Source organism: Dermacentor albipictus, chromosome 10 (assembly GCF_038994185.2).
Source record: "Dermacentor albipictus isolate Rhodes 1998 colony chromosome 10, USDA_Dalb.pri_finalv2, whole genome shotgun sequence".
Lineage (NCBI taxonomy): Eukaryota > Metazoa > Arthropoda > Arachnida > Ixodida > Ixodidae > Dermacentor > Dermacentor albipictus.
The window spans coordinates 69,648,858-69,675,695 of NC_091830.1; the positions used below are offsets into that span (position 1 = coordinate 69,648,858).

The following is a 26,838-nucleotide window of genomic DNA, read 5'->3' on the forward strand; positions in this document are numbered from 1 at the left end:
CAGCACCATCGGTCTCATGCAGGAAGGCTAGCGTAGACGTATAATAATTTCAAGCCTACTAGACTTGAAATGCGTGAGAACAATGCCGTTGCATCACAAATATTTGAAAGCGCCTGCTGCTTATAGTTGTTTCGCGGTTGCCTTACGTGCACGAGCATGCGCTCTTATGTTTCATGTTTTACTCCCTACGCCAACTGATCAGATAGTGAGCTGATTTACCATTTAATGCTGGTAATACAGAGACACCGGTTTTCTTTGTTGAATTAAAACCGATATAAACAAAATAATTCACAACACATGCACACACCGCGACTGATAATGTGCGTCACATTTTTGCGCCTCCAAGACATATTTCCGCCTACTATAATTACCGATGCACCGAAAGGCTTCCCTGACGACCTTATATGAACGGACATGGCGTAAATTTCACAAAGTACTATCTAAAACATCTCGAAATCGTTCTGCAGCATGCGACAGCAATACTTTCAAGCAGCGCCGCGCGTCCTATCCTTCTCGCCCGATGAAACGGTGTATTGACCAGTTGCCATCACCCAAAAAAGATCACGTTCTCGTGACGCCTGCGGCAGAAAGGATGTTCCACATCCGCCGCCAAGGTCTGTGAGTGGTGTCGCTGGCTAACACTCCCGGGTTTCTACTAGAAAAACATGAATACCCAAGAAAGTGGATGGGGAAACGGTGCCTAGGTAGCTCAATAGGTAGAGCATCGCACACGAAATGTGAAAGTTGTGGGTTCGTTCGCCACCTGCGGGAAGTTGTTTTTTCATCCACTTTCATTTCCAGTAATTTATCGTCTTTATTTCATTTATTAAGCACAAGTAACTTCCCCTATGTCGTGCTTGGTGTCAGTGTTTGTTGGCTTCTTGTGATAGGACTAATAAAAATCCGGCCCCTCGGTTAACCCCCTTTCTTCATGTGGGTGTGCGCCACTCACGAAGAGCGGCACACATAACCAGGGACCCAAGTTGGCATCAAAGAGGTTCCTTGGAGACCAGCACAGACCAAGTTGCACAACATACCCAGTGTTCCAAATCAAATCAGTGATCCATGTTGGTGTGAAAGAGGCTCGTTTCATGAAGAGTGGCACGTATATACTCAGTGACCCATGTTGGTCCGATGGTTGGTTTCAAATCCTGTTCCCTAAGCACAGCACATAACCATGGACTACCCAATGACCCAGGCAGGCGGGAACATAAATGGATGGTTGTCCCTGGAAAGTGCGTGAAGTACCCTAAGAATGCTATGGCAATAAAGAAGTCGCAGTTTCGCCCGAAACGCGATGCATCAGCTGTGATAGCAAATTATGAGACAGGTACACAAATTAAGAATAGTAGTTTTATCGACCGTATAAACTTGTAAACATTCGCTTACTAACTGAACGGTGCCCCATGGTGTCACAAGCAAATATGAACACATCTCACTCAATGACCACAAAAACTCGCTGTCAAAACACTGCAGTGAGGAAGCGTGGCAGCAGCAGCGACTGAATTGACCTCTGCGCCGCCTCTAAGTGGCAGCACGAGCGGACTAACCGGCGAAAAGACAGAGCACACAAAGCTATCAGCACTCGGCATGCTGTCCCCATCGCCGAGAGCTTTCATAATAGGTCCCACGCAGCAGCCGCTGGTGTAGAATGTCCCCTCCCCCGATACTGTGCACGCAACAGAAGACAGTGCGCTTCCTCACCGCTTTCCTCCCTTGTGCATGCGAAATTGAGCTCTAATCGTTGGCTCCCTCGCACATACAGCACACAGTGTGCGGTGAAGATGCTATCGCCCTTGTACTTTATACAGAACATCACGGTGATGGCGGCGCCGACAGCAGAGATGCGCCTGGGGTATCTACATAACTGCTATAGCAGCAAAGCAAGAAGGGGGGGCTCTTGAGTTGAACGTCACAAAGTGCCTCGGATCTGGTATGATAGAAGGCAGGGACGGACTGCTGCTTGCTGAGGCTAGTTGAGCCTAAGGGAGAGTGCGTCTATGTTGGCAGTGAAACTGCCTGGCAGCAAGGCAACACAATATTTAGATTTTTCCTACCTCCTGTGATAACAAACCAATTAGAAAAAATTATTGTGGTAGAATAGCACCAAGACGGTCACTTCACAACCTCCATTGCATAACTCAAATTTTCAATGGGGCCTGGTGAGGGGCCTTTTAAAGAACTGCAGACATCAAAGAACTGTAAAGAACTACAGACATCAGCTTTGCGGCTGTGTCTTTGAGAGCCCTGTTTTAGAGTGACAATAAAGAGCAAAGCTTAGTTGGCCTAAACCACCATCTTATATTATCAAAACATTACCCATGCCCATTCAGCAGGAAGCGTTGCTTTTTTTTTTTTGCGGACGCAGCAGAGGCCAACGTTCTTGTTTTCAATTTTGCACACAAACTGCGGCACTTGTGGCGTAATGGTTACGTCAAGAGTTTCTTGGTATTATTTTCACATGTATGGGCTCCTGCCACACAAGAAAGGCCCACAATTAGGTGTTGGACCCAAATTTTCATTTAATACCCTTATCTTTTTTTCGATATGCACTACTATTTTAGCTACCCTATATCACACGCTATCAAATCTACGACATCGTGGGTAACCGACGCGAGAGTTTTTACCTGGCATTACTGCAAATCTCTTGTTTTGCAGTGTGCCATGCATCCTCTCAGTGTAAGACAGACCGCTCAGCAGCAATTCCAGAAGCGCAGTTTGCAGAGACATCAAGGGCAAGCAAGACGCTGCAGCCATTTTATATTTTCCCTTGTTGAGCAGCTGCATCTCACACACTTAACACTTCTGCAATGCTTATTAGTGTTTTAAGGATGACACTAATTATATCAATGCATGTTGCCTTATTGCGTGGTACATGGCGCAAGTGGCGCCCTTGCTTCACAATACACTGGGTCTGGATGCAATCTCCTGCCTCCATCCCCTTTTAAACACCAAAAAAAAAAAGAAACTGTCTCTGAAAAATTTTTGGGCACATCTTTGAGACTGCAATGCATGTAAAAAATAGAGGCAGCTCAAATTTCTATACCATTCAAATTTCGAAACTTACAATGTGCGAAAACTCCTATAACGTCGTCTGCTGGGTACATTCTTTCAATGCATAATACTGATAACAATCTCTTATTCTACACACAAAGTCATTTTGCACAAACATGTAATGAATCATGAAATGATGATCTTGAGTATGGCAAAAGAAAAAAAAAAAGAAAAGAAAGAATCAGCCACAAGAATTCTACTGCCTTTTCTAAATGCAAAAATTTGATCATAATTGGTGCACCGGCCGCTGGAAAGAAGTGTTTGAGCTTTGCAATGTTCTTTGACGGAAGCATCACACCAGCAACTTCCCTCTGGGAAAAAGCCAGAGATTGGCCGAATCAACAGAGCTGCTTCTTGTATCAACCAAACCGACTTGACCCTGTATATAAACATAGCTTCAGTACATGTAACACAGATGAGAATAAATACACATATTTTCACAGAAAACCAGCTTCTGCGTTCTTGTTTTTGGTCATGATGTGTGGCCGTGGTCCTCACACTCCGTCCACTTCTAGACAACTCCGAAGTGAACACACTGAATGGCCTGGCCCTGCTGAGGAGTAAGAATAAACATTGTGTGCAAATGTACTAAGGCATATACGTAGCAAGTAAAAAAGATAATGTCAAAAATAGAGCAAGAAAACTTTTGATTCACAATGCAATCCCCATGAAGCTCTGTTGTAGTTTGAAGGATGAGCTGAATAGCTCTCTGTAATATCGAGTGACAAAGTCTCACCAGCGACAAGTTTTTTCCTTCACTAACATCATTCTACTTTTAATACTCTTGGTTATATATATAAAAACCACATTGAAGATTACATCCGAAGAAGCAATAAACTTCCAACAGTGAGCACAGCAAACTTGTAAAAGTGAAAGGGCCCTAGGAACTTTTTTACATTATTTTTTAACTTCTTCCCAAACTCAAGAATATTGAGCTTGGGAAGTTTTTCAGGTGTGCACAATATGAACTGTTCTGAGCAAAAGACAATCCGTTTCAGGAATCTCTCAACAGCCACCTCAAGCAAAAACCCTCTGTCACTGCAGCACATGCAGAACGCTGTGCATTTCAATTATTGCTTTTCCTTTGCTGCCGCACTGAGCTGGTGTGCCAAAGGAAACAGAAACCATGCAAATGCAAGCTTCCACCACAAGTCCCACTACATTTCCGGAACATTATCCCCCGGGGTTATTAAAAATAAAATGAATTCTAACAGTCCTTACCAACAGTTCCTCACCGGATACGTCACCTAGAAGGAAAGGCGTAGGTGCACTTCAGAAAACTTCATAAATGCCACTGCAATGACAATGCAGGGACACTGAAAAATGCAGCTTCAATTTCAGCTACTTGACCAAACAATACTTTCAATGGAAATGGCTGCATACACTTAGAAGTGTTTAAACACTCTAGGGTGTATCTTTGTCACACAACAATAAATAGAGAGCTTTAGTGTGCCCAGTACATCGGCATATGCAACAAAATTTAATACTGGGATAGGGGATCCTTGTGATGCTTCGTCTAACCACAATGCCTTACAGGTGCATTTTCGTGTTTCTTGAGTGCGTTTGTCAAAAAGATATTTAAGAAGGCGACGTGTTCGCTATTACACCACTGTTGAAAATTTGCACTAGAAACAAAGTAGGATACAGCCAGTTATTTCAATAACTGTTTGTTTGGTTCAGCTCCACACCACCAGGTGGCACCACCAATCTTGTTGCTCACGTTTACACCTCTGCTAACCCAGTAAACCGCAAACTATGCCGGAATACTCAATACACTAAAACTCTTGTACCATCTGTCGTGCTTGCACTTTCTCTCTTGAAAACTCTCTGCTAGGCTTCTTTCCTGTGAAGAATGCTATGTCACGCTGACAACGAGCATGCCATTTACATTACGACTGATGTTTGAAGACAGGGTAAACCCCAAAGACTGCAAGCTTTTTCTAGAATGTACAATGGAATCATCTCCTTCAACATTATTCTGCAGGATTGTGGTCCTGTCGAAGGGTGCAAAAATTTTAATACACTGCATTCTGTCCTTAAAATGCTTGCATGCTACCAATTCACAACGTTCCCTGCCATTCCTGCATTCTTTAAGCACCCTAAAAGAAGTCACACCTCTGCTTTGATGGAAAAGCTTTGACAGAAGGATTTTTTCTAAGATCAGATCCTAAGAGGGGGTTCATTAGAAGGGCTCAAGTTGGGGCAAGTTGGCTGTACATGTTGAACTGAAATGCGCTAGCAGGTTGCAATAACGCACGAAAAAGATGCACACGACATGTGGACAAGTGCAAACTAGTAACCAATTTATTACTATATTTATATATTGACTGAGCTAGCAAAGTATCAAGCTAACAGAGTTCCTCCCTCGTGCCTACTGTAAAGCCAGTCTGGAGATTATACAGACTGGCTTTAAGAAATACTGCATATCTAACACACTCAACTGTACTGAGGACGACATCATTTGGGGTGCCGAGGACGCCTACGAAGCATCCAACAGGGTCGACTTCTCTGCCAGTTCCGACGGGGAAGCAGCTAGTGGCATTTACTAGCGAGATTTAGTAGCCGAGCTTAAGGCAAATGAAAAGGTGTATCATGTTCAAAGTTTCTTGTTTTTCTAAAAAGGTATTGACAGGCGTCCATATTTATAATTTTCTTGTCACCGGATAACACATGTTAGATGCGCCTGCCTATATTAGAACATTTTCAGTTGTTGTAGCAGATTCTGTCTGTTGACCATGTTGTCGCAGGACCTTATATAATTGGATTGCATGCGCAATGCGCATAGTGTACTTTCTGGAAAGTATGAGAGCACCAGCGATTATTCTGTAACCGTCCGTGAGCCATGTACAAATAGCCAATTCATCTGACCCATAGATCAGATTTCGACAATCGATCTATGGCTCACTGCTAGCATTGTTCCAAGTGTTACTTCTGTTGTTGGGCACAGGTTCACCCAATAAACCGTTAGTTCCGTGATCTGCGTTGCACAACTGCAGTTGTTCACCGTCACTATAACGTGACAATATGAATTGACCTGTATTCGAATTACAATTTCTTGTTTCTCGGCGAGTTACACGTAACAGGGGTTGACCTATATTCATGTTCGACCTATTTTCAAGTAAATACAATAATTCGAGAAGCGCAAACAAACATGTTACCAAAAGTGGCTCAAGTCCGTCTGATATGGAGCCTTGCCAGTGACTCCCTCCAGCACAATGTACATACTATGCTGAATACCCTGACATGCCACAAATACTGTGACCCATTGGCACCCGACCTTCACCCTCAAATTCCCACCTCACTCTGCCCCAAAATGTTGGGTGGCTGACAGAAGCCACCGCACCAGAAGATCGAGAGGACCTGGGAGGCTCCACTAGGTTGGCTTCGGTGAAATTTACGATGCTCTGTACTAAGGGCCTCTGAAAAGCCAACCACTTTATAAATAATAAAGTGACATCTAGAGAGGAAGATGATTTGAGTTGCTTTAGTAAATTACGCTTCGGCAATACAATAAAAAAAAAAGCCACTCGTGCTGTGTTTTCTTGCTTGGTAATGCAGAAAAGATGCCAAAAGGAAACACAGGTCACGTCGCTGCCTTTGATACCCTGCACCACATTTACATGAGGTCACGGATTTTAATGGTGTCTGTTCGGGCCTAATTAACTTGTTATTGATAAAGGTGGACAACACTGTATCCTAAAAAGAGTGAAAGACTGAACTCAACAATTTTCTGTAACTTTTTCTGGCACCGCAATGGCCAAAATTCAAAAATATATTTTGAAAGCCACGTCAAACTGATTTACTGGCACTGGGGCTCTGGTGTGAAATTCAAAAAAATGAAACTTCTATTTTTATTCTCTCTTCTAATAATCATTCTATTAGCATATGATTAAAGTAATGTTTTGAGAGACTAGTTTATCAGTACAAACTGATTTAATTGTTCCTCTTTAGTTTCCCTTTAATCACAGTTGCAGTCATCACACAGTGATGCTGCCGAGACCCCTAACGAAAAGAGCATCACTATTTTTTTTTACTCTTGACCGACAGGAGCAAGAGCTGCCTTAGGACTTCATGTACGCACCATCTGCACCTAATGTCTTTTGCTTTATGTGCGCAACAATGTCTGTTGTATTCACGTACGTACCGTCAAGCGAAGCCAGGTTTGCAGCAGCGGCTGGAGCTCCAGAAGGTGAATGCGGCACAGCTCTGTGATGGCTGTTTTTGAAACGAGAGGCACCACGTTTCATTGTAGTCGTCGTAGACACAAAGCTCCTAGGGAGCACACAGCATTAAAGACAAGCGCACTAGACTGATAATGGCAGATTGGCCTTTCAGAACTCTTTAAGCCCTCATTATTATCCTATTATTAGCAAGAAAAGTCAAGGATGTGCTTTCTTTTTGAACTTAAATTTGAAAAGAACAGCAGTGCCTATGGCACCATGGTGATGCCACACATTTCACAGCATATTCTTTTGCTCCGAAATTTGCAGGAAAAGCCTGCAAAAGTTGGCCAATTGAGTTTTGACCTAAATTCAAGTACAATTGCACTCCTACAATCGCATTTCCGCAGCTATTGGCTAGGGTTGGTCAGATCTCATGAAAATCTGCGACATTGAGGAAAGCCAACATGAAAATTAGGGTGGTGTTATCACCTGTCTTTCAATTCTTTTGGCCATGCAATACTTCTGCTCATGCAAAGGTTGACATATGTTCAATTAAAGTAGAATATATTAATTTAGCTCAACTTAATACTTTTCCATGTAAGTTTTAACTAATTAATAAAGTTAATTCATGGGAAGCACGGACACAGAGTTGGTTGGCACTTCTGTCTCATTAGAATATGAAGATTGTTGTTTCCACGCATTGAGCAATCGTGCACTGTGGCAAAGTGCACCTGTCAGTTACGTCTAGCAAACTTGCTGATATCATCACACCTTATATTTCCCACTGCCCTCAACTGTACTCCCCTTCCGTTGCCGCTCATTTTGTTACCATGACAGTCCATGATTTGCCTGCTCTATGCACTATGTGATCTGCCAAACAATTTTTCAATTTCAACTAGAGTAGTGTCTACACTCGTTCCCAGTTTTATTCCTACCGGTGTCTTCCTGTCTCTTGACGTTAAGCCTACTGTTTGTCGTTAAATCAGATCAACTATGTATTGCTCATTTGCGTGTGATATAGGGCACAAATAAGGCAGCAGAGGGAGAAAAGGAAGGTCTGCAAAGAGGAAACATGAAACGGACACAAAAAAGATGAAAATTTATTTGCAGGAAGGCCAGAAGTGACAGAACAGCAAGATGCTGAAGAGTGCATACAGCAGGAATAACAGAAAAAAAGTCAGAAGAGAAAAGGGGTGGGAGAGAAACAGAACAAATCAAAGTGCAGAGCGGAATGGTGATGTCAGAACAGCAAAAAAACAGGCCCTACATACTGAAACAATCACTTTTTCAATAACTTCACTCCTGCGTAGTGAATGGTGTCGCACTACCCCTCACTGTAAGCAAAAGGCCTTCCTGGTGCGGCCTTCTCGGACAATCACTTTTGGGGATCCATTCGCTTTTGCGAGATTTCGCCTGACCAGTGCCAGATGCGTCAGTGTTTACAAGTGATGGCATTCTTGACACTATGACAAGCAGGCTATTGTGGCACTGTCAGGAACGCTGTGCCAAGATAGCCTGCTGCAAGAACGCGAAGTCTGGGAAAAGTGAACGTATCCTTGAAAGTGATCGTGCAAGAATACTGTCCCTGATGTCACAAAACTTCTGCTGCCCATTTCGTCACTGCACTGGGCAATGAAGCAACACAATAACAATGACAAAGAGGTCCCCACAAACTTCTTTCATGCTGTCCATCCTCACGGCCTCAAATAATCAATGACTGCGACACGTCTGAAAGTGACCATACCAAGATGCATTTGCAAAATCACAACTTGAGAAAGCTTTGGCCCTGCTTCCGTTTCTGGCGTTTGCCAATCCAAACACTACAGGTTATGTTCAAAGATACCTAGTTAGAGCCTGGCAAGCGTTTCAAGTGGAGGTAACCAGAATATATTTTCAGAAGACCTTACAAAAGTTTTGCTTTGGTGACGTGACATTCTTATGTCTAAGCGGAGTCTTGATCTTGTTTTTAGAACTTCATGATGGCCGACAATACCTTTCTTTTTTAAAGAAAGGCTGGACAGCAACAACCCTGGAGAGTTTTTAAAAAAACACTTTCACTGCCCGCTCCCCTGGCACTTTGTGTCCAGTGGGTTTCTTGCCAAGCATGCTCGGCAGGACAGAAGGGAGAGGCGTGGCAACATGCGAGTACAGGGAAACACAGGTGTAGAAGCGCACTGTGCGGTAAGAAGTTAAACACACAAGCCGTTGCTCAATAAAAAATAAAATGATTCTGCCTTCATTGGTAGGCTATAAAACTAGGTCCAAGCCCCAACCCATACTACTCATTGCATACGAGAAACATACACACTGCTTCCCACTGAACCTTTCTACTCCTTCCCTCGCACAAGCTAGTGCATTGAGATGCCTGGCACGTACGTCACATTGCATAGCACCGATTTACTAATAAAAGTGAGGGCACACTCACTTCCCAATCCTTCCCTAGCAGAATCTAGTGCTTTGAAACATGAGACGACATTGCACCACCTTAAAGGGGCCCTTAACCACTTTTTATTGAAGTGGAGAAAGACATTTGAAGTGAAGATAGGCTACTTCATAACCACTTTGCCGCAAAAAGTACTTCAATGCGTTCAGCAGAAGCGGAGTTATCTGCAATCAAACATGGCCTCCGCTGTGCTCCCCTTCCTCCTCCAATGCCTTGCACTACAAAGGCTACGGTGGAGATGTCACCGTGGCTCGCAGATCAAATTTCCGGTTTGGTGGCTATGCCGTGCTAAACGTAAGCCAAACGCAGCTGTCCTCAGAGAGCCACAGTGCGTACAACAGCAGAACTTGGCTGAGATGTTCACAACAGCTTATGCTACCCACGGACTACGTTATTTCACCAAGCCCGAGGGGTGTTTCAGGGCCCCTTTAAGGACTGGTCTACGTCAGAGACAGAAAGGATGCACCCAGTGTTGTGTTAACACTACCATACACGACAAAAGCGAGACGTGCATTTTGCAACAAAGTTTGTGCACAGCTGTGCAGCAGCTGCACAATACAAAGCCTCGACAAGAAAGTAACAGAACACAGAGACAAGTACAGTATGATACAAAACACTATAAGCTTTGCTTACTCTGACAATCTTCTCTATTGGTTTCTGTATACTTCTTTAAAAAAAAAACAGTTAACACTCATATAAACACAGGCAATCCTTACGCCTTGAAATACCTGTACACAGCTTAGCTAGACTGTTACCCTTGACATGAGAGTGCACATTTTTCTATGTTGCCTGCGGCGATACATAACTCTGAAGAAATTTGCCACGGCAGAAAACACCCACTTGTAGGCTTCGGATCCGATGGAGCTCAGTTCTGTCGGAGCTCTCCTTGGGTCGGCTGGCTGGATCCTCGGAATCGGTCTAATGACAGACTGCTGCATTGTGGCGGAAGCCAACATCTGCGGAACCAGAGGGTCAATGATCGGCACGGCGACCCGCACGCCTTCCGACGTGCACTCGTAGTCGTCGCTCAGGTCAATGAGGTCTTCCTCTGCCGCCTGCGTGACCGGCACCGCTCGTGGTGGTGGCCAGTGGTAACCGCTGGTGCCGGCACCACTGGCTGTGAAACCAGTTGGCATGGACGGTCGTAGGTTCGGTGACTGGCCTTGCGGAGGCTGAAATGGTGTTGTCAGGAGAGAAGACTGTTTTTTATACTCTGCAGCCAAAGAAACATTTCCATAAAAACTGTGTCACTTAGGTGCTATGAGGCTTTGTTGGTCGGTTGTCTTGAGATGCTTGGTTAACCGCTCCATCTGTGAATCAATGCACTTATAAAAGGTACTTATGTGGGCACGTATGGATGCCAATTACACCACAGTGGCTGAGAAGGGATGTGTTCATTTTCAAGATGTGCAGCACGAGATGCAATATCATCTTGCCTGCCCTTTCCTTTTTGTGGCTGCCCAGTGCATATGCATATACTCTTGACAAATGCTTTGACACTTTGACACCCCTCTTCGAGCATGTACAGTGTAACCTGATTGCATGCCATTAAATGCTGCATTTGATGTAAGCTCTTAGGAGTAGAGAGAGATTAATATAGAATTTGATTGATAGCTCGAGGCCTGTTTGGGGAAGTGGGTAAAGGGATCAAAGATTGAGAGAAGTATGGCTCGCAATGGAAGCTTCATATAAGAAGCTCTACGATGAATGAAGCGTCTAGGATTGCCAACCATACCAAATTTAGCTGGACAGTCCCGACTTTTGTGTAAATGTCCTGTGTCCCGATTTGACCAAGTCGGGGTGGCCAAATGTCCCAACTTTTGCTTTTCTTTTCAACTCAATAAAAGTAAGTTGACCAGATATGATTTTTGTAATGCCTGACAGCTCGTTTGCAAATTATTTTTTTGTGTGTGTGTCCTGCTGCATTGTCATAAACGTAAAAGCGGTTTCATTTTTTTTTTCTAGTTTTGTTGCAGGCCCTAACAGTTGGCAGTAACTCTAACCGTACTGGTAGCCACGTTAGTCAAGCAACTATACTACATATTTCTTGTTGCAAATTGTGACACAACAGGACTGAAACAATTTGGTGAACTTTGTTGCATGTAAAGACTGGAGGCTCCTGGCATTGGCAAGGTCAGTCGTCAACAGCTTCTCAACGCACCTCGCCCCCCAGCATTGTCCCGACTTCATCCACTCGAGAGTTGACAAGCCTAGAAGTGTTCCATGTTAGCCCATGGTTAGATCCTGTCCTCAAAGGATGCCACTGCTTTGGGGCAGGATTTGTCTTGAAATGTCTTAGACGGGCAATATTTTTTCCGGCTAGAAATTGTATTGGCAGCCTTCTTGAATTTTGGATCTTACCTAAGCTCCCCCACCCCAGCCCCGCCTCAGTGTTCCCTGTTTTATGCTCAACGTTTTGAGGGGCTCTGGCTCAGAAGTATTTTTTCAGTAATTATAGCAACAATGTAAAATTAGCAAATTATATCTATTAATTAAAAAAGCTGGAACCTTGAAGCGGATATGTTATTTAACACTGCTATCGCTTCTTACACCATAAATCATACACTTTGTTTTTCTTTTCCTTGCTTTCCTGTACACCCTACCCTGCTGAAGCTTACTTGAGGTTCAGATAACATGAACTCGCCTTTTATTTAATCCGCTACTGAAGGTCCTCCCTGCTGTTTGTAATCATGGCTTGTGCATGCATGTCTGTCCCAAGCACAAACAATGTGTTCATAAATGAGGAACTGAAATCCTGTCTTGTTCAAACAAGCATACCAATCTAAGGCGACCAGATTCCGAAACACCTGTGGCCCCAGAGCAGGATGCCACAGCCATAGCCACAGCCGGACTGCAGCGGGCCCCATCGTCGCTTGAGCAACAGTCGTCGGTGAGCTCGCTTGACGAATCACAGTCATTTGAATCTGCACAAGGTACAAGCGAGGAAAAACACAGTTGTTCTTTTAAGCTAAATGTGATTCCTAATGCAGACTGATGGGCAAGAAAAGAAAATAATTACAATCATTCACACAAAATGATTTTCAGTAAGGCAGCATTACCATGCATTGAAACACAAACAGGAAAAAACTAATCAGGACACCTGCAAAGCATAACCAGACTGATTTGCTAACACTCCGTAGCTGGTCACTAAACATGATGTAGACCCAAATGTATGTTTTAGAACTTAAATTACACCACTGTTATACGTGCAGGCAGATTTGTAAAAATTCCATTCCAGTTGCATTCAAATTTATGCTAATGGGCACATTACTGGGGACATAGAAACAATGATAAAGTGAATGTCAGATGTTAGAGCTGTTCACATGATTTACATTTTTTGAACAGCTTGCACACTCAGCATAAAGCTTCTCTGTATTCACCATTTGTTGGTTGCCAACATGAATGCATATTCATGTTGGCAACCAACAGTATTAATGAATTCATATTTATGAATATTGTACACAGCAGTGAGATGAAGTAATGATTGGTAGGTGCTGCCATCTCTTGGAACACACAAAAGACTTATGTCTTGTGTCTCCCCCTTCCAGAAATGTGAAAGAAGACATTTTTACCCACTTTCACGCTCAAACCTGTTTACTTTTAGTTTTGGATATTGGCACACCGACTGTATTCTCGTAGAGGGACTCACAAGTTATCTTATAGTCCTTTGCGCTATGGGAAACAACAGTGAACGCGCACATGGTAGATTGCTGTCAGGAGCACACATATACACCTGTGAGCCAAAGCACGCAGGCTATAAGCTAAAAAAAAAAAATACCATAGACTCGACAGTCTTATGTGCATGACAGCATTAACTTAAGCTGCTTTGCGTGACCTACCAACCCCGGTCACAGGACTGGCTGAATGTTTACAGAAGCAACGGTCTGAATTGGTTTTGGCTTGAATGACACTCTGCACTGCTGAGTTGCCGTTGCCACTTTATGCCTCTACAAGTGGGCGAATTCACCTTAGTTGTAGTGGTAGCCAATTGTAATGGTGGCTTTTCACAAGAAGGAATTGCCAACATTTTTAATTCAAAGCTGATGATGGCGCCAGTCGTGGTTATGACTGCGCTAATTATGGGTCTATATTTATTTAAGACACTGATGCAGGCAGCCTGTCTAATGATGATTCAGTATTAGTAACAACTTCAGTGACTGGACACCTCAGCAACAGAAAGCCTTCCACAACAGAAAAGTCCTTTAGGTAATCCTAGTGCCTGCAAATTTTTTTAAACCAAATAAAATCTCTAATCTTCAGTGCAAATGATGATGCATTTGAACAGTTTCTGGACCAATAATCATGAAAGCATGTTTAAAAAATGTAGCACTAGAACATGAGACACAAGAGATGAGATGGAAGCATTACACAGATGACACTCTGTGTTTCATCTTTGGTGTCCCAGCTAGAGCTACATTTTTTTTAAATGCACTTAGTGTTCTCATTAATTATTTTTGAGCAGAAAAATGCTTGTTGCACTTGTACTGTCACGCATAAAGTGCCTCATGCTACACAGAATAAGCATACAGTACGAAATGCCCAGTACGTGGGCATGGCACACAGCGAACAGACGGAAAGGTATGGCCTTAGAAGTATTGTGGGATTGAGGGTAAATGCAACAAAAACCCCTTAACTCACAGCTACAAAAATCAGAAAACATTTCTAGATAAGCCGAGTTTTGAGACAACCGAAATCACGAAAATGGGCACCTGCAGGCCAAGCACAGTCTGCGCAAAGCCTTTCCAAAATGGCAGCAGTAATATTCTTGGGTGAACAGTTCGGCTTGACTTGGCGTGGCACACACTGGTGCCTAGGAGCAACACTGTTACCGTGCCAAAACAGCATGCTTGGCCCCAAATCAGACAAATGATCATAATGCAAGATTTGAAGCCTACCATCCGAGGAGTTCAAAACTACCTCCAGGTGTGCAAAAAGTTGAAGTCTATAATTTCTGCAGCATTGCGAATTCCAGACAATTTTGCTTAGGAAATCGAAAATAAATTACGGAAAAGCACAACTGTCACACCTTCAGCAGCGCCCACCAGTGCTGATCTGTTTATGCCACACCAGTGCACGAGCATGAAGCGAGCGTCCCTATCAATCCGCAGCAATCTCACTGAAGCTGCTCTGGGGGCTCACATGGTAACCTTGTTTAGGCGCAGCCCACGGACTGATCGCGCCTACTCAAAAAGTGCCAATGACCTTGCTAGAGGTCACAATTAATACACCGTAACCACATCGATACATTGCTGACAGCGTCCTGAATGAGAGCGGGGGAAAGGGAGGGAAAACTTGACTCCCAGTTCACCACTCTTGTGCGAGGCCACGATGAAGCAGCAGTCTGAGTAGGCGAGTGAGTGCGTGAAAGCACTGATGGAAAGAACGAACAGTAAGCTAGGAGCGCGGCAAGTGCGTAGGTGTACTCGGCCCCGAGTGAAAAAGGCAGGTAGAGAGGCTTCTCCGGGAATTACATCAGGGCCTCTCCTGTCAGAGAATGCTCAACCTAGAGCCACCGCAAGGCTCGTGCAAAGGTTAGTTCATGCAGTTAAATTTGCAAGTTGCTGTAGTAAAATATTTCTATTTCCACTTGTTGGTGATGCTGCGGGTGCGCACAAAGCATGCAAATCCTTTGGGCAGTGTCTCCTGCGGTGTTTTCACAGCCGAGATTTTGAGACATCAGGAATGCAGCACAGGGACTTTTCGAAATACTGGGTGAAATACACACGAAGTTGGCATCACGGCGTGAAAGATTTCTGCTTTAACCCTGACATGTTGAGTTAACGAGAGTTTGCTGTATATGGCACACTGCTTTTGCCAATGCAGCTTGGAGTAGACGTGGCAGCTTTGAATGCTTTCTGGGCTTTATGATAAGTGTGCTTTGTGTTAAACGTTGGCAGGCAAAGTCAAAACCTGATAAAGTCCTTTGGGAGACAGCAGCCACATGAAAGGTACACTAAAGAAATACAATGTAACACTGCATTACTAAATTAGGCTTCTACGATACCAATATGGCCAGCACCCCTACAGTCACAGTAAGGCTTACATACTTGCAAACCTATCAACTTGAATACATGTATTCATAAAACACATATGGAAATGATGGGGGTAAATGGGTGGAGGGGCAAGGCAGCCTTTGCAATGACTAGCTGACTAACAGAAAGAAATGCACTTTGTGGCACTCACCGCAGTCGGACAGTGCCCGGCTTGGCTTCAGGGCATTGGCACGTCGCAGGGCAACCTCCACGAGACCAGTTTCTCCCTTCTTCTTTGCAATGTTGTGCAGGTCCTGACACAAGAAAAGGTCAGTGACGTGGCTGAAGCTGCACATGAACACTTTGCAAATGCAGTTAAACCTCGACGTAACAGAACTTTAATATATAGCGAAATCATCAATTTAATGAAGTACTAAAGTGTTTGTAAACCCATGTTGGTAGAACATTATGTATTTTTAACCTAAATATAACGGAGTGTGTTTATGCATGATTTCAATGTAATGAAATTACTCTACTGCCGCAGAAGAAGACTGAGGCAATAAACTCAAACTATCATGGTTGCCAGTGGTCAAATGGCTGAATAACATGTGGTAGTTTGCAAATGCACCTTTCAAATCGTGTGGCACGTGACAAAAGACCAAGCAAACAGAGAAGTATTCCTAACACAAAAGAAAGATTGGTTGAAAATTGTACTTCTTCAATTTATGGTAATAAATTTTAATGTGGCAAAATTTCTGAATAATGAAGTAAACTGCTGAATCTACTGACTTTGTTATATCAAGGCTTAGCTGAACCACCGCACAATCTGTACATTTCCTACAAACAGCACCTTTCATCTGGTCATATATCTGGAGGAGCACGCAGGGTAAACATAGCATGTAGTCAATGTTCCTAAAGTATCTTTCTATGCATAGTTTTGCCACTTTTACCCTTTTCTGCCTTGAAGGCTCAGTAAAGTTACCTTTGCAAGGCACACTACACCCATAGTGTGATCTCAACAGCCCTCCAACTGGTTTCTAGTTCGGCGTATTCACCGAACTGCATTTAATTAAAATATTATTAGCCAATGTAGGTATCAGAAATACATGAGGAGCACATAGATACTACATACATAAACAACACTAACAGGTACAGTTGGCCACAAAAGGTTGTTACATGGCATTTACAAAAAGAGCTCAATTGCTACAAAGCCTTGGCACATGGCACTGAATCCTTGTGTAACACGTGACACAGGAGATCTGCTACTACTCATTCAGGCCTGTTTTGAGACAGTTAGCCGCTTGTTGGCCCAATTTTATTTGGTCACCCATGCTTAAGTTCAAAGATGCCATGTCAGCTCACCCCAGACAAAGATAGGCAGCCTTACCATGAAGAGATCCCAGTATCCCAAGTCAACGGCCAGAAGAAAGGCCTTTTCCAGCCTGTCGAACCTGGCGAAGTGACGAATGGCAGTGCAATGAGAGATATGACTGCACGAGTGTGCTGTGAAATCCTTACAGAGAAACTATATAGACAGAAGAAAAAAAGCACAACACCAACTCCATGACTGAATTTTGTGCCGGGCAGTGAGAAATGAAACTGCAGTCAGCCCCAGCAAACAAACATAGTGCACACGGAGACGCCCCACTATCCAGCCCTCATGACAGACGTCCTTTCCTGTAGTCGTACATATCTTTCCTCACCATATATTGGCAGCCGCAAGCAAAGAAGTCAAATTAATAAATTTAAAGCAATTTATCACATTCTGCAATTCAATGTAGACTGCCTGTAGTTCATCAATATGCATTGTAACTTCATCAGTTAAGGAAAAGAAATGATAATGATGTAAACAGTGCACCAACTTAATTGATTAAAAATAAGAAAGCAAGGCATTTCAAATCAGCAGAAGACAAGTGCCACAAGGAAGCTACAACACTTTATTTTTCCTTTTCAAACTTGACCTTCACAAGAGTGTATAATAAATGTGGAAGCGTTGGTTATTTGATTATTCATATTCAGGTGGGAACAACACTAGGGATAGTGCGCCTTTGCATTGTTCCTTGTGGGTTCTCAAATGTGCTTTTGGGACAAAGGAACAGCAACAGAGTAGTGGAAACAAACAAAAGGGCATTTATTGCGCCTTCTATACAATATGGCCAGCTAGAAGGATCACAACCAACGAAATATGCCAATGTGCCTGCGACAAATCGAGGGAGTGCGACTCACCACGACAGGATATTAAGTGAATATGTTCCCGCCATGACAGACACCAACGCCTAATTGTTTGCATGTACAGTCACACAAACGGTAGCCTGTTTGAACTATCGTGTTCGTCCATTGCAGTGCCCCCCTCTGAATCCTCTCGTGGGACATTCCCACAGAGTGTTCCACCAGGTGCATAAGTCCGTGTGCTTCACTGAGCCCAAGTCAAAAAGGAAGACACTAGTCCATTTTGCCCCCGAGTAACCCAACCTTTAGATGGTATTAGCTGCGCAACATTTATTCCATCTCTCATATTATTCTGCAATTACACCGACCAGCGGCGGCGCACAGCTATGCAGGGAAAACAATATTAGGGGAACCGTGAAAGTTGAGCGCCTCCAGACCGTGTAACTTAGCAGTGTTCCCGCCTTCACTAGAGGCCTCCCATGGTAGCTCAGTTGCTATGGCACTCTCTTGCTCAGAACCCAAGGTCGTGGGTTCGATTCCCAGTCTCACTGGCCACATTATAAAGATTGCAGAATGCAAAAACTCTCATCCACTTAGGTTCAGGTGCATGTCAAAGAATCCCAGGCAGTCAGAATTAATCTGGAGCTGTCCACTAGTCTCTCATAGCTGCAGTGATGCTTTGCTTTGTTAAACCCAAATAATGACTCAATAAATCGATCAATCAATCAATCAATCAATCAATCAATCGATCGATCGATCGATCAATCAATCAATCAATCAATCAATCAATCAATCAATCAATCAATCAATCAATCAATCAATCAATGTGCTCTGTTTTCTTTCATAGGACCTTATTCGACCAGATGGGATTCCATTAGAGTCAAGATTTTAGCAAAAGCTGAAGGCACAGCCCCTTTCAGAATATTATCCCATAAGAAAAAGTAAAAAATCTCACACTGTAGCCACACAATAAACCCATGACATCGTGCTCAGTGGCCAGACGCATTCACCACAGCCATTGGTCAAAAGCTACTGGCCACGGTCAAAAGAATTCAATAACCCTGCGGGTGCTATATAACAAGAGAGATATACAGAAACGTTTTACTTACACACCAGAGCCATCTATGAATCTTGCAGCATGCAGCTTGCTAAATGCCGGCAAAAGTTGATTAACCTTTCCACCTAACCCATTATTCAGACTGCTACAGCGTGCTCGCGGTGCAGAAAGTGCACTGTCCATGCAAGTGCATTTACAGTGGCAGTATGCAAGACCTGCCGCTATACTGAGAATGTACGTTGGCAGCGCGCGCAAATGTGCATGCAAACAGGATTCAGAGTGCAGTGTAGGATGGTGCTGGAGGAAATATCCCACGTTCCCTATGACAAGTTAGAACATCAGGTTGCCTTTTGTGAAAAGAAGCACAGTCAAACAAAAAATTCAGCGCTTACTGATTTGCTACAACTTTTCAAACACTAAATGCGTGGGAAGGAACCAAAACAAGGTGAAAGCAAACAGAGGACGATCCCTGCCACCTGAAATTTAATGTCTCAGCTGACCACGTTAAACCAGTTTTGCTGTAGTTAGTCCTTTACCTTCTCAGTGTTCCAATTTGACACAATGCTCTGACTACAGTGTGAAGGTATTATCAGTGCAAATGCATAATCTAGCCTAGCTGACATTATCAACTAACCAGAGAGCTACTGCAATGTTTGAAATGGGCACTGCTTTTTTGGGCAGACACCTACCGCAGCTGCAAGATGGGGTGCACATCTAAAGACACGCTGCAGTTTTGTGGGATGTGCAGGGTGCCTGTTGTCGAGCTGATAATGGCATTGAGCACAATGGTGCCATCTATTGTACAGAGAGGACATCGGTGCATCAAGCCACCCTCCTTCTCAGCTCACCCTCGCAAGCTTTCGCCCACACCTATGGCACACGGCGCGAGGCTGCAATATTATTACACTTGGGACTTTATACAAAATGTCACGGGGCGCCCACAGCACGAATTCGCCTGGAGTGTCCGTATAATTGCTATCGCAATAAAAGGAATTTTCAAGCTAAAGGCTCAATTTGGGACTTCAGTACATTCATTAAGAGCTACCCTTTGATGGGTCAAATTAAGCAGGTGCACTCGAGGGAACATGCAGCCACAGCAATCTACAGCAGTCATTAACGTGCACAGATGTCATGATTTAATGTGAAGGATACGGACTGATTGAAGTTCCTGTGCAACGCATATAATCGGGCAATGTCACAAAGGCAATTCTTGCACAACATAAATGAGATGGCTCTGCGAGATATTGCTATGAACTGCAATGTTTGAGCCTCTCCCTGGTCATGAAACATGGAACCATGGCATCAAATGCAACCTACGTATCTGAGAGTAACATAAATCCATGTGTTTCAAACAGCATGTGACCTGACACTAAAAACTGAAATTAAATCATGGCGCTTTTTGTTTCAAAGCCACGCCTTAGCCATCAAGTGTGCCATAGCTCTGCATTCACCAGCCTCCAGGTGAATCCTAATCACCAGAGGCTCACCAGGAACCAAAAGCTCGTACACGAGTGTTCTTGCATTTTGCCTATCACAATTAAACTGCCACACCAGGGATCGAAGCTTCGATCTTGTGTTTGAAGATAGATACATGACCATGTTTCATGCTCAGAGCATTTTAAAGATGCTCAAAAGTCAAGGAATAAGGTTAGTAAAGTGAAGTGAAGGACATGCTTTCTGGGAAGAAGTCATGCAGCCATACCGAAAGAGGTTAGGAGGTCAGCCCAAGAGTTCACACCACGGCACTCTGTGAGTCAAGCAGGAAAGGAATTGGTTCAGTATCGCAAGTCAAAGGTTTCCTAGGAAAAAACGACAATTTATAAATTTATTATGCACCATATAACACTAAACAACCGCTAAAGGCAAATGAACAATCTAGAAAAAAATGCCCTTGCATGTCCAAAAAGAGAACTTGACAGTGGCACAGCCATGGCCTATGGCTGTTAATTTTTTTATGCTAATTAATATGTGACATCCCAAAATATGTTAATTAGCATAAGGACACCATGCTAAATATGTTATGATGTCATCAATTATATTGATTAGGCTAGGTTTTAAGGCATTCTTGCTGCAATTTTGTGCCAATGACACGCAAGAGCACGTTGGCAGGAGGTGACATTAAGAATGCTTGTCACTAAGTGTACGTAGAAGAAAACCTGCTCCCTATTGAAAAACGGAGGTAAACATCACTGGCAAACTCATCTAGAAAGCACCTACCATATTGTTGATGTGGTTCAGCCCAGCGCATCTCTAACCTTACCAATCTGGAGGCGAGCAGTGCAAAATATAAAGACAAACATGCTGCTTTTCGTGTTGTTTGCCCTCAAGAATGGAATGCTAACTCGCCCCACAAACCATTCTTCTGAAGCTATGAAGTAAGCCTATGTGAGATTCTCAGAAAGAAAACAATTTGTCCCTTTCATTAAACTTAGAGTAAATTCGACATGTTTCTACCGTGCTCCAACTTAGTTTGCTGCAATGCGGAGCCTTCTAAAGATTGCAGCCAGAGAAAGGCTGCTCCAGCTGAACGTGCTAGCTGCTCGCAGAGCAATCGAAGTAGCTACATGATAGAGTACCTGACGGAAATCGGTCACATGCACAGGTTGAAGGCGAGAACGCCTCCAAGCGCTCTGAGTGGGAATGCAGCGCTCTGAATGAACAAGGAGAATGTGTTCTGAGCGGTCGATTTCGACCAGCCGAATGTACAAGTACTCAACCTTGCATATTTCTACAAAACTGCCATACTCCGAGGCAGAAACAAAACGTGCTGATAAGCTGTTTAACTCTTTCAAGGGTTTTTGATGCACATGTATGACAGTGATCTTATGTTTGATATTTCGCACGTATTCAACACTACTGCTTGTTGACAGGTGCTGCCATCTCTACGGAGTCGGCCAAAGTCATTTGAAATTGAATTGTCGCTTACCGGGGTGCACAACTCGAGTTGTTCTGGGGCCCCTTATCCCTGTTTACAAATTTTATACCACAGTGTGCTATTCCATCTGTCAGCCCCCTTCTTGATTTTGGATGTTTTTTTTCTAGACATTTTTCTCAATCTCATACTGCACAGCATACTTGTATGCATACTGTTGGTGCCAGTAAAGCGTTTTCGAGACAAAATATTGCATGCAATAATTTTTGTTGTATTCATGAGCTTTAAATAATTTCCTACTACTGGGAACTGCTATAAAGAAGAAATTGACCACAGGCCATGGTTCTTCCAAAAAAAATACCGACCCTGACAGCGTTAATATGTACAATGAACTACCCTCAATTGAACTTTTAGCTTGATTCAAACACACTGGAAGGTACCAGTGAGAAACCATACATGCTATCAAACAAAACTCGTTTATTTTTTAACACAATAGCATGTCACTTTGATCTATTCAACACCCCTCTGAAACTTCTAAAAGCCTGAAAACACAAGCAATTCAGCAGACAATGTGTTTACTGGTTCCCTATGTGATGACAGTCGCAGCTGCAACCTGTCCTGTGATGATGATTACTTGCTCTGTGCGTCAGGATGCGTCTCTTTTGGCAATTTTATCAAGCGCTGATGATAACGTTGAGTTTTGTTAGCCACTGACTGATGCCGACATGTATAATTATTGTGACACCGTATTTAAGTAAACTGTCAACGACAACAAAATACTTCAAGCAATAAAAAAAATACATTTGAAGCTGTTTATTCTGCTGCCCTTAGTTAATTCAATCGACCAAAACTTGCAGTCCAGCGAGGGCCAAATAGCTGGAGTCAGCTTGTACTTGCAAGCCTGTATGCGAGTCTGTGAGTCTACCAGCTGGTTTGGACCACAAATTTCCACAGTTTCAGGTAAAAGGCTGCCTTCGACATATGAGGCCTTGACTATCTGATTATTCTTACACACTTGGGGAAAAAGTGTTTAACACATTCCCATTTTACCCTTAGCGGAGCATTTCGGCCACGGTTCCTTCATGGTTGGTAGCACCACAGCAATGTGAGCGAGAAGCTTAGAAATCTTAGGTTCAAGCCAATCGTTGATTTGGTAACACATGGTAAGAGATTATAGGAACGAACAAAAGACTAGGACAAAGAAAATAACAGCGCTTGTCCTGTCGTTTACTTTATCCCGGTATTTCACTCACACAGTTAATATGCTACCTGCATTAGAACTGTTTCACAGCAGCACACCTAATGAACACACACACACATGCACAAAAAAAAAGAAAATGATGACCAGCATGTGTCAGTGTGGAAGTTAGCATTATTGGCCCGACCCCCAGAATGGGTACGTGTGTGCTACTAGGTATGGGCTTGAATAGACAAGCATATCGAGAGGCAAGAAGTGAAGAAGTCGGAAACAGAAGCAGTCGAGTATGAAGAAAGAAGTGAAAGGAACAAAATGGGTCCAAAGTGTGCATTGATTGAGGAGCATTGATCAACATAGAAGTGAAAAAGAAGTGAAGTGAAAACACTTTAATAAACACGGAAGAAACCTTTGCTTATCGCTAATTTAGGCATTTGCGTGCGATCTGCTGTCTTCTTTTTTTTTTTTTTTGACCATTTGGCTGCAGGGCCATCAAACACAATCCAAGTTCACGAACTCTCTCAGCTTTCAACGTTGCTGACAATAGTGCTGTCTACATGATGCCAGGGCATACAAGAGAGGCCTGCAGAATCACTCCAAGCATCCTACCTTAGGAGGTGATGAAAAAACCGCCTCGCCAGGTGGCTGATGCGAGCCCCGTATTCGGTAACCACCGACTCTGGTATTGGCTGGGCAGGTCCATAGAAGCTTCCCAGTGCCGTCTCCAGTTGAACTGCAAGAGATGAGACTTGAAGTTATTCGGGACTCTGGCATCCTGCTGGTCGGCAGGTGAAACATTCATCCCAGCACTGTGCATCTCATCACAACTGCCTCACACGCTGCTATGGTCACGTGCTTCCTCCCTGGTGATGTGAATGGAAAACGTGCAAAACCCCTTCACCAGTTCACAGGGCACTATTGCATCTTCCGAAAGCATCAGGTTAAGAGGAAGCTTTAGCTCGGCCCCAACTCTGATTAAATCTATTGATATACAAGTAAAACACAGAACTACATTTACAACGTCCCACTACATACCTTCATGTTTGGAATCCAGGGGCTGTCGAAGCAGGTAGTTGACTATCTTGCTGAGGCACACGAAAGACAGCTCTGCAACACGACCCCAGTCCAGGCTCAACAGGAGGTGAACAGCCTGTGACGTTGACAAAGCAAAGACCACACTGGCAGAGCAAATGCAGCAAGTTGGTTCTGAAAAATATTTCTAACCATTAATTAACCTAGCACATAATGTCCCAATGTGCATGCACGATATTAAAATTCTTAAAATTACTTACCAGCTATGGTGCAATAGTAAGTACATATAAAAACATGCATGAGCACGACATCATGGCCTAGACAGGCTTGGGAGACTCACATGCATGACTCGGGACCTACTATGTGTGATCAACACTATGCTTGTAGAAAAAAAAGATAGAATAGGCTCTGTGAGACAAATTCAGTTGTGCAGTCATATGAAACCTAGTAGAAATGAGGAGGTGCAGAATGGCGATTGATATTATGCAATAAAATGAAATCTCGCCAGGAGTTCAGGACACAAAGAACGGAATAGACAAATGAACATTGCCTCACAAGTGAATGTAAAGGAGCCCTGCAAAAGCTTTTCAGAAAGCTGTGAAATACACCTGGTGTAAAGCCTATCCACCTCACAAATACGTTTCTTGAAAATTGTTCAAACACTCCTTGTACAAGCCAAGTTAACAGCAATTGAATGTTGCTCCCGCTATGCCTTCGCGGCCTTCAAGCCATGATGTCAGGCAAGTATGGAGCGATGGCCATGTTTCGGTGCCGATCATCATGTTTAAGTGTCCGTAGCTGACCAATGTTTGGATGGTTAGGTACAAGGAGGATATTGCCAGTGCCACATGTCAGAAGAACTTAAAATACCCGCATCCAATATAAGCAGTATCAATGGTAAAATTTCGCCTACCTGCCCACTTCCTTGCTGTTGTCAAGTTTTGATGGCACTTAAAATTTATCACTTTGAAGTTATCCGAGATGCCTGATGTTTCCAATACAGTCGAGCACCTGTACAACGAACACCTCTACAATTAATTTACCCATATAATGAAAAAATAATTTTGTCCCCATTCTAATAAAGGCGTTAAACAGAAAGTCGTCGTGCCATTTCTTCAATAAGATCATCCATTGTGACTGCAGAGCTTATGACTGTATTCCTGCGATTGTACTGTTCCAAACAGAATGTCCTCCCAACTTATATGAATATCCATTTCACAACAAACCCCAGCTTTCTTTTCATTAGAGGAAGAGGTCCAAGAAAACTCCTTCCAATTAACAGCGTCTGTATTAAAATGCAACAAAACTGCAACCTTTCTGCATGATGCCAATTACGCATGAATCACTACCGGTAGCCAGGAACAGTCAATACCTCATCTACTTGCAAGTGCTTCAGGTACTGCGACACAAGCTCAAGTGGTCCCAGCTGCCCTCTGGTGAGCAAGCCAAGTGGTAACTTGAGGATGGCCAGTGGACCACTGCACCAAGAGAAAAAACATGGCTCAAGATTGTTTGAAAGATTGTTGACAATAACAGTATATCACAAGCCATGTTCAACGCAGGCCATTGAGAAACAATAGCACCACAGTGCAAGGTGCTTCATTTATACATCTTCATCAGTAAGACTTCTTCTTTTGCACACTGTTTTGAACGAACCTCGTAATGTTGCCACAAATTCAACCTGTGGCCATAATATTAGCACTAAAATACCAAAATTCTATTTTTTTTTTTCTACAAAACATACCGGGATGGTTTGGGGAATCGAACCGGGGCTCATTCAACTTCGAGCCATGTGCTCTAACTACAACTCAATTTCCATTTTCTCGTACTGTGGCAAACCACTAAAAGCTATGAAATAGGCTGAACATGTCCATCCATGGCCGAGAATATACCCTGAGCTGTACAAAACAATAATGTGCAGTAGGAAGACAAAAACGCTTCCACATAATGGTGGGTGCGAGATAGAAGAGTTTAAAAAAAAAAGAAAAGGCTTCACACTCACTGCACCATACAAGAAAAGGCGCTCGTCAACAAACTGAAGGACGGACAGCCACAGCCGGTGCTATCGTATCGGCCGACAAAGGCTTGAAAAAGGCAGGAGCCCAAAACAAGAAGCAGCTCGGGATTGAATGCCTGCCCTTCAATAACACCAGGCAGATGATGATGAAGCAGTGCTAAAATATGAAGCAAACCAGGAAAGCCACAAGCAAATGCTTCATTTTTGCTGTTTGCAGTAACTGAGTTAAAAAGAATCAAAGTCATTGGAGCCTGCCAGTAATTTCTGATTGCTTCTTCCAGAGGTTCTTTTGTGCCGAGCCGAAGAAAACGAGTCGATCTGCTGAAAGTGTGTCTGTGTGCGTGTCCGAGCAGCACTCACAGCTTTTGCAAGAAATGCGCAGGCCAGCCACATCATGCACGACCAGAGGTGCTCTCAGGCTGCATGGCAGGACTGGAGAATAGCTGGTTATCGGAAACTTCAGAAACCGAACCGAAGCAATTACGTTTTACTTTTTACTTTCTTCCTGACTTGGAGGCTTAACTGCTAGGAGTGTCACATACGTCAGACTTCACAGCCTGTCAACATACGCAGTCACAGGCCCTTGGTGGCACGGTCATCAAAGGCCAGAAATCAGGCTCCCTGGTGACGTTGGACCACTAGCATCTTTTTCTCTGCACTCAGCCCGCAACATAAAAGCCTTACAACCAGACATGTGACCTGTGACCAATAAATCATTGTCCATATGGATGTGGATTAATGAATTTATTGGCAGTCAATCAATCAAGCAATTATGTTTTAATGTCCCAAAGCAACTCCGAGGCTACGAGCAACACCATAGTGGAGTGATCAGGATTAACGTTGACTACCTGGAATTCTTTAAAA

At 43.4% G+C, this 26,838-nt stretch overlaps 1 protein-coding gene across 3 annotated transcripts in view; it reads right to left on the bottom strand.

Annotated features, from left to right (window-relative positions):
* Positions 1-1,553: 1,553 nt before the first annotated feature.
* frtz (WD repeat-containing and planar cell polarity effector protein fritz) overlaps positions 1,554-26,838 on the bottom strand; it is a 59,560-nt gene continuing 34,275 nt past the window's right edge. For 2 of the 3 annotated variants that reach the window (XM_065428774.1, XM_065428756.1), the window contains exons 18-27: positions 25,330-25,435; positions 23,961-24,075; positions 23,535-23,658; positions 17,020-17,083; positions 15,844-15,946; positions 12,439-12,584; positions 10,501-10,832; positions 7,199-7,269; positions 4,276-4,301; positions 1,554-3,607 (exon numbers count right to left, since the gene is read on the bottom strand). In XM_065428774.1, the coding sequence (XP_065284846.1) occupies positions 3,566-3,607; positions 4,276-4,301; positions 7,199-7,269; positions 10,501-10,832; positions 12,439-12,584; positions 15,844-15,946; positions 17,020-17,083; positions 23,535-23,658; positions 23,961-24,075; positions 25,330-25,435 (1,129 nt within the window). In that variant the 3' untranslated portion in view covers positions 1,554-3,565. The remainder of the gene's footprint in view (positions 3,608-4,275; positions 4,302-7,198; positions 7,270-10,500; positions 10,833-12,438; positions 12,585-15,843; positions 15,947-17,019; positions 17,084-23,534; positions 23,659-23,960; positions 24,076-25,329; positions 25,436-26,838) is intronic. The other variant, XM_065428765.1, reaches the window with a different exon arrangement.